We start from the raw sequence: 8,353 nt of genomic DNA, 5'->3' as shown, positions 1-8,353 counted from the left end.
TTCATGTAATTTTAAACTATATGTAGTTTATCATAAGCACACACCATCCTGTCCTTTTACTACCAGCCGTTTAATTTCATTGCACCAAGCTAGACATGCTGGGAAAGCCTAAATGCATGGTGAACTATACTACATAAATGAAAAGACCTGGCGGGCACAAGTACATCAAGTACCTCCTTTTATCCAAGTTGAATGGAGCTGATATTGCAGAGGATTTTTAGGTTTTTTCTATTCAGAATATTAAATTCTAGAAATCAATGCAAAATCAACTCACTTTGTAATTCTGCTTTTCTATCCATAAATTACTCCGATGATCAATGGAATGTCCAATTATGAACAGTTCATCAGTGTTTGCTGCGTACCTATATATACTTGAGCTTAAGCTTACATTCATAGACCACATAGATAACAAGAATTATCTGGGCATACAGATATACACTTCATTCCCAGTGCAAAAGGGTCCTGCTCTGTAGCATCTTGGAGAGATGATAGGTATGTAGACTTATCCCAAATTTTTGGAGAGGCTGATTCCTATACTCGAACCCACAACATACCGCACATACAGATATACACTTGGAAGTATAAAATTACAAAATGTGCAATGTGACTATATGTGTATTCATCGTACATACTGACATCTGGGCTACCGCTCCTCTGAGTTGAATTTGTTCCAAGCTTCCTAGAAATTGACAGTCCAACAAAAACATGTGAGAATTTTTTTTTTTTTTTTTGGGGGGTGTTTGGGGGCAGAGGCAAGATCAAACCCGCCACAAGAGGGGAAGGGAAATGGTGACAGTAGGCTGAATGCCCATTGGCATATGATTATTAAGCAAGGCTTACTACCTTACCTTATCCCACTGCAATGTTTCATTAACAAATGAACAAAGAATGAAAGGAACAGTGCAACTGGAACAGAACATAATCCAGAGGATTTCATATGAGTGAGCTAGGTACAGAAAGAATTGTGATGAAGCAGGGCAAGTAAAATGGGTCTGTGACTACCCAGGGAAAAATTATGATATCCAGTCACAAAAGGCTACAGAATTACTATTTCACTGTCAAGGTCATCCATCTTAAGAACAGTAAGAGTTGCTCAAAAGTTGTTGATAAAATTTAAGGAATCAGGTGGGTAGTGCTTATAGCTAACAAAGAAGGAATAGTAGTGATTTGTACCCCAAAGTGCATCGGAGACAATATAATGATAGAAGGTCAACAGAGAGGGAGTGGAGGAGCAGGGGAAGGGGGAGTATCAAATGCATGGACTTTTTCTCAGTGCTGCCTCACCAATATCAGGAGCACAGTAGAGGCTATTTGCTTCTAATGCGAGCTAAAAAACATTCATTAAAGATATTACTCACATACAAGAATGAATCTCATCACTTCTTCAACATAAATAGGAGTAGAAATATAACAATAACTTAAAAATTGCGAAGAAGATGGCAGGCCCAGAACATACCTTTAGCAGATCAAAGACCTTTTCACATATGTACTTCTGCTGAATACTTGCACCCCGCTGTTGTAATTTATCAGGATGAACGCAAAGAGTGGCTTTCCTGTAAGCTTTCTTTACAGCAGCAGAAGTTATGACATCTGTTAAAGGTATTGGCTGCCAGCCACTGTCAGGCCCAAGGATCTGTCAATGAAAAGAAATTGGTTATGGTAACCACTACTAGAGCTTGAGTTTAGAAAAATGGAAGAGAGAAGGTTCAGCATTTGTTTATTCATTTGCTAACCAAATCCAAACATTTCAATCCTTTATTTCTAACCATGTTGATCATATTGTGCACAATGTATGCATGAGGATGACTAAAAAAATGGCTCTGCAGTCAATGTCAGATTCTTAATAGTACCAAGTCCCTTTTACTTTTTATGAAGCTCTTAAGGACCGTGCTATGAACGTGTACGTTTACATACATCTCCAAGAAAGTTACCACAATTACCCATGGACAGGCATAAAAAGACACATCAAAGTTGAGCTTCTTGAAGTGGTTGTGGCAGACTACCAAGTACTAACAATTTAAATTGAAGGAAATCAAGGTTTTAAATGCCTTTTACATTGGTTGGAACTCAAGCAAAACGCTAACTAAATGACTATTAAAAGGAAAGCAACCAACACAAACTAATTCAATATTCAGATAATCAGAAGCAATCAAATCATTCAATCCATTCTCAATTCTCTGAAGCTCAACACTGGGGCACAAGAGTATGCAATCATAAAAACATAATGTACCTTCACGTACCATCCTCTAATCACATTCAACACAAAAGAAAACAGGCACACACCCCAGGTAGAAAAACAATACATACATATTGCAATGTTGAAAGCAATGCACGCAGATTCCCTTCTTTCCCACTTGACCATCTCCTGACATCAGCATCCAAAGTTTCTGCTAATCTCTGGAAAAAAATATTTTATCCAAAACAATCAATCAATAATACAAAGTATGCAATTCCAGAATCTTCTTCGGTGTTTAAAAAGATTCTTACATTTCTCTCAGTTTGCTCTCTTTGAGCAAGGAGATCACGCATATTTTTCTCTGCAAGAGCTTTTGCCTGAAACAATGCCAGAAAACTTGGGTTATCTTTGTTCAACATTAAATAAAAAGTCACATGTCATGCAAAAGGGTGAAAATCGTACTGCGCGTTCAGTAGTACGCTGATGCCTCTCTAATCTAGCTTTACACCTCTGAGCTGATTCACCTTCAACTCCTTCAGGTCTCTCAGTATAATAGGCAGCTTTAGTAGAAAAGAAATTAAGTTTAGAAGCATCCAGGAGAAGACAGTTGAAAATTGAAAAGTCAAAGAAAACATTTTACAGTTGACAAAAAAGCTAAAGCAGGTACATTGAGGATCACATACCTCCATAAACTGAAGAACTCTGTTTCATTTCACTGCTTCTGAAAGAAGCCAAATATTTATCAGAAACAGATCTGTCCACTCGTTCTCTTGTCTCAAAAGAAGCCTTATCAGCCATTGCTTTTCCCACAGCACGCTCTCTAGCCTCTGCAGTTGCTCTCTCCACTGCAGCACGTTCTACTCTGATCCTTGCTTCCATAGATGCCTTCTCCACAAAAGACTTCTCCCGAGCCTCAGCACACGCCTTCTCTAGTCTTTCACGAGCCTCTGCCATTGCTCTCTCCACAGCAGCCCTATCTGCCCTCTCACGGGCTTCACTATATGCCCTTTCACGAGCTTCAAGTGTTGCCCTGTCAATAGCCATTCTATCTTTTTCTCTTTCCCTCTCCCTCTCCCTCTCTTCTTCTATCTTTCTAATGCGTTCCATCTCTAACTCTCTTTCTCTCTTCATCCTTTCAGTTTCTTTGTCTTCTGATGTTAAGGACTCATTAAGATTCTTCTCTTTTCTTTCTGTAGTCTGGCTTGCATTAACACGCACAGCTGGTTTTTGGATGTTTCCTTTTATTTCTACCATAGCTGGCCGAGCTGCTTCTATTTTCCTTCCATTTTCAATCCCATCTTTCATCACATGAGTTGACATGACTGCATCTTTGCTTTCTTCCTGGTTTAAAACAGTCTGGGTCTGCTTTGTATTATTTCCTCTCTCTCCCAATTCATGAGCAAATTCCCTCTCTTTATTTATAGGATCAGAGTCCAGTTGGGAGAGACTCTTACTTTTAAAGATGTGTGTCTGTCTAACACCAACAACAGGTTCACCTGCCTTCTTCACACCATCATCCAAATGGGGTGACTTTTTAGCATCTTCTGTTCTAAATTGGTTTGATTTTTCACCAACCAGTACATTTGCAGTTTCAACCACTTCTGAATCCTTTTCTTTATTTTTGAGTTCAAACTTTTTCTTTCCATTTTCCTCTTGAGCAAGGGCCTCTTGAGTTTCTTCCAGCTTTCCACCGTGTTTATCATTTGTGCAGGCTAACTTAGGTGCTTGAAGGTTGCCATTATCCTCCAGCTTCTGTGCCCCATCAGATACCCCAAGATCCTCCCCATCCATGTGCACGCAGATTCCTTTAGCCAATTTTTGTGCCTTCCTGTAGTCATCCCCTTCGGATTGCTCATGCACTATGTTTAGTCCCTTCAATTCTTCCTTCCCACCAGCATCTTTGAGCCTCTTCCCAGTCTCTTCACAAGTGCTAGCCTCTTTTGGTTCCTTCTTACTTTCTTCCAACTCAAATCCTTTTTGGGATCTCCCATCATGTTCTCTTCTTTCCTGATCCCCTTTCAGTTTGTCACTGTTAACTACTTGCTCAGAAGCTCCATAGAGAGTCTTCTCATCTTCTTTTTCACAAGCATCTGTGAATATCTTTTCATTTTCCTCTATTTCACAAGCCTCTTGTTTCTTTTCACTTTCTTCCCACTCAAGACCCTCATCTAGTCTCTTCTCATTTTCTTCTCCTTTGTGTAATTCTTTTTGTTTCTTCTCATCCTCTTCCCTCTCAAGAGACTCTTTCAGTCTCTTCTCATGCTCTTCCTGCTCAATAACCTTTTGTAGTCGCTTCTTTCTCTCTTCCTGCTCAAGAGCCTCTTTTAATCGTTTTTCATCTTCTTGTCTTATGCATGCCTCTTTCTGTTTTTTCTTTATTTCATCCCGCTCAATAACCTCCTTTAATCTCTTTTCACTTTCTTTCTGCTCATGAGCTTCCTTCAGTATTTTCGCATGTTTTGATTGTTCAGGAGCCCCCTTAAGCCCTTCCTCAATTTCTTCCCACCCAAAAGCCTCACTTCTTATCTTTTCATTGTCTTCCCTTTCACAAGACTCCTTGAGTCTTTTCTCACTTTCCCTTCGTTTTTTATCCTCTTTCAGTTGCTGCTCATTATTCTCCTTGTGCTTCATAGCCTGCTCAACTTCAAAAGCATATTCTTTCTGCTGGACATCAACCAGGTTGTTGCAGTTTTCTAATATATCAACTCCAGTTGATTTCTTCTCAGATTCTAAAGGCTTCTGGGCTATTCTTACTTTCTTCACATTCTCTACCTGCTCAGAAACTTCTTGAGCCACTTTTTCCTTCTTCACGTGTCCTTTCTGTCTGTGCACCTCTTTAGCAGCTTTTGATCTTCCATTGTTTTCCTCCCCTTCACAAGCCTGATGTGCCACTTTAGATTTCTTCTCATACTCCAGCTCATTATTTCCTCTGGCTGATTTCACCTTCCTAATATCTTCTTCTTGTTGCTCAAATACTCCCATGACTACCATTTTATCCTTCTGCCCTCGCTCATGGATTTTTGTATTATGCACTGAAGTCTGAACATGGTTTGTCTCAAGAGCCTTATCAGAAGTATCTGTTCTTACCAATTCAAAAAATTGTGATTCTTCTTTCCATTCACTACCTCCATCAATTTTATCAGACACCAGGGTTGACAAGGATTCCTTGCCATGCTTTTTCTCTTTTGATTTTTTAGCCACTTTTTGATGCTTTCCTCCTGTTGAAACTGAAACTTCCTGGGCTGTCTTTATAACCTTTTGCCTTTCCTCTCTGACAGAAAATTCTATTCCATTGTCTTCTATGTCACAACTGCTCTGCAGACCCTCACCTCTCAAACTATTGCACTCATCAACAATCTTACTCACCTTCTCTACCTTATCTATATTATGATTCTTTGAACCCGTTTTTGCACTGCCTTGAAAGCCCTCCTTCTTCCTATCCATAAATTCTTTTGCACTTCTGAGTTTTGCTTTAGCTTTCATCATTGCTTCCTTCATAGCAGCAGCAGATGCTGCTGCAGATGAACTCGCATCTACCTCTACATCAAAGAAAGGCGGTGAACTATCACCTGCACTCCCTTCAGAAGCAACAGAATTACCATTTGGTGTTGATTGACCGGAACCTTCATTCCTGACATCTGCTGCAGGCGGTGGTCGAGAGGGTGGTGGCAAATGGGAGGGCTGAGTTCTAAGGCTGATATCAGAGACAGTTACAAAACCATTAGGAAGAGAACCACTTCTTCTATATACTTTCTCAGGTTTAAGATTATATCCAAATTCCTGTCCGTCAGCAATACCATTAAGGGGCTGTGATATGGTTTTCTTCAGATGCTTTCCCTTCATTCCCACACTAAAGTCCATGTTAAGATTGTCATCATCAGTCACCTGCAGGAATGGAATATCATCTTCTGTCTTTTGCAAGGGAGTGTCTTCATCAAATACAAAACTGAATCCAGGAACACCATGTAGCTCAGATATTTGTGTTGTCTCACGGTACAAATCTTCGTTGCTTGTCAGAGTAGCCTTATGATATGACATGTTGAACTCCACATTACCATCCCCGTTTGAGAAGCAATGATTCTTTTCAAAATGATCAGACTCTTCTGAAGGAGATACACTTCCTGCTGGAGTCCTATAAATGTGGAAACACGACAAATATATGCCACCATTAAATTCTAGTCCTGCTAGACTGAACTCAATCATGCATGCTTTTTTTCCCCCATTCTTGATGCAGAAAAGAAGGAAATAATAGAACAATTCAGAAATGCAGAGAAATCAAAAAACCTACACGGCACCAATAATATTAAGTTGCAATACAAACTTCTAACATAATTAAGCATTCTCACAAACCAAAGAAATTGCACATGCCTCATGCATACAAATGCTTAGGTACGCATCTTTAAAGTTAATTATGGAAATCCAGATGAAAAAAAATTTCAAGCACAGCTGAAGCATTGAAGCCAGGTATCAGATACAGACTTCAATTCACTTCAGTAGCTAAGTTTACCATACTCTAAATTCCCCTTTGATTTCGATTTAAACAAAATACTCAATTCAACGAAAACCCCATTTTTGAGAAAGGTTTTAATTTTCCTTTTTTTATTAAATAGTCAATTGCCCAAGTCCCCAAAATTTCTTTACCCAGAATCACTCACATTATCATGGTACATTTTATAAATAGGAAAGCCAAAAATTCCCACATATTCAAAGCTCAAACAAAACCACCAGATCAAATATTACCCAATAAACTAGCCCATATGTACCTTAATCTACAAGGTTGATCTCTCACTTTTTCATATAAAAAATTTATAAAAAAAAAAGGTAAAAAACACACAAACCCAAACGCACAGCTTAATTTAAGCCACCTCAAATACTCCAAAAAAAAAAAAAAAAAAAAAACTACAAATTAACCGTTATAAAAACAGAAACCAAACAAGCTCAACAAAAAAATTTTAACATTTTTTTTTGAAGTATGGCATTTCAAAATTCAAATTTCACAAAACAAAAGTAACAAAAAGCTAAGAACTTTGAACATTGATCATACCAAGCTTCTTCATCTTCTTCAGAAGAATGGAAATCCCGACCGTTGGACAAGTCAAAAAGCAATTCCTCATAGGAGACAGCGAAATCTAGTCCACCACCGCCGCCGCCGCCGCCGAAGACCTCTGAGTAGTCGAAGCCGGAGCTCCGGACATCGAAGAAGACCTCGGAGCCTTCCTCGTCGACCGCCGGGAGATCCAGGACCGGAATGGAGGTGGCGCGTGAGGCGTGGAAGCTCTCGAATATCTCGCTGTAGTCCTCGGCGCGTGGCGAAAGTGTAGGAGCCACTCCGAACCTCGGGGGCCCGCCGTAAACGTCGTCGTACAAGCCTCCGCCTCCGCCATTGCCATTGTTGTAAGGCTTCTTTGCGGCGAGTGTGCTGCCGGACCTGTTTGGTTGGCGAGAATGTGTGAGGTTTTCCATTCCAAAATGGCGAGTTTCTAGGGTTTCTTTTTAAGCTCACTGTGTTTTTTGTTTTCTTTTTCTTCCTTTACTTTTTGTTCTGTTTGTCTGTCTCTCTCTCTCTCTTTGCAGAGAGTGAGTGCAGAGTCAGGAGGACGAAGACGAAAGAGAAATGAAAAAGAGAGTACTAAAAGTCGCAAATTACCAAAATGGGCTTGTCTTCTTTTATTATTTTTTTCTTTTATTTTTTTTTTTTTGAGAAATTTTTTTTTTCTGTTATAAGTTGAGAGCGAAAAATAATAATAATAATTAACATAAAAATCTAAGATTTTGTCCTTTTATTTAGTAGTTTACAAAAAATGTTAATGAAATTTTAAATATTTTTATATATTAATATATTAAATTTTTATTTTTATTAAATTTTGTTTAATTTAAGTTTTTTAATAACTGGTTGACCACCCTTGAAAAAACAAAATTTGGTGGACTTACTAGTTACTACTACCTCTTTGGCTCTTTTAATATGAGTAAAACTTGTGTTCAATGGTCAGTTTTACTAGACAAGTTAAAATTTAGACATGTATTTATATTTTAATGTGTCCAATAGAGTTGGTCACTGGACACAAATTTAACTCCTTTCGACACAAACTTCTTCTCCTAAAATATCACCAAAGTAAACTGGAATATTACGTTAATATGGGTCGATAAGAACGTAATAAAAATAAATACTACACCTGA

At 38.7% G+C, this 8,353-nt stretch overlaps 1 protein-coding gene across 1 annotated transcript; it reads right to left on the bottom strand.

The window, feature by feature from the left end:
- Window positions 1-270: 270 nt before the first annotated feature.
- LOC112015975 (auxilin-like protein 1) lies at window positions 271-7,794 on the bottom strand. The gene is made up of 7 exons (XM_024048440.2): window positions 7,221-7,794; window positions 2,860-6,308; window positions 2,639-2,736; window positions 2,488-2,553; window positions 2,308-2,397; window positions 1,457-1,633; window positions 271-679 (listed from the first exon to the last, which is right to left on the bottom strand). Exons 1-7 carry the CDS (start codon window positions 7,637-7,639, stop codon window positions 644-646), a joined length of 4,335 nt encoding a protein of 1,444 aa, XP_023904208.1. The 5' UTR covers window positions 7,640-7,794; the 3' UTR covers window positions 271-643.
- Between the last annotated feature and the right edge of the window lie 559 nt (window positions 7,795-8,353).

The sequence above is a fragment of the Quercus suber genome, unplaced genomic scaffold (genome assembly GCF_002906115.3).
Source record: "Quercus suber isolate HL8 unplaced genomic scaffold, Cork oak 2.0 scaffold_78, whole genome shotgun sequence".
Classification (NCBI taxonomy): Eukaryota; Viridiplantae; Streptophyta; class Magnoliopsida; order Fagales; family Fagaceae; genus Quercus; species Quercus suber.
The sequence above is the reverse complement of the archived record's forward strand: the minus strand, read 5'-3'. Positions and strand labels throughout refer to the sequence as shown.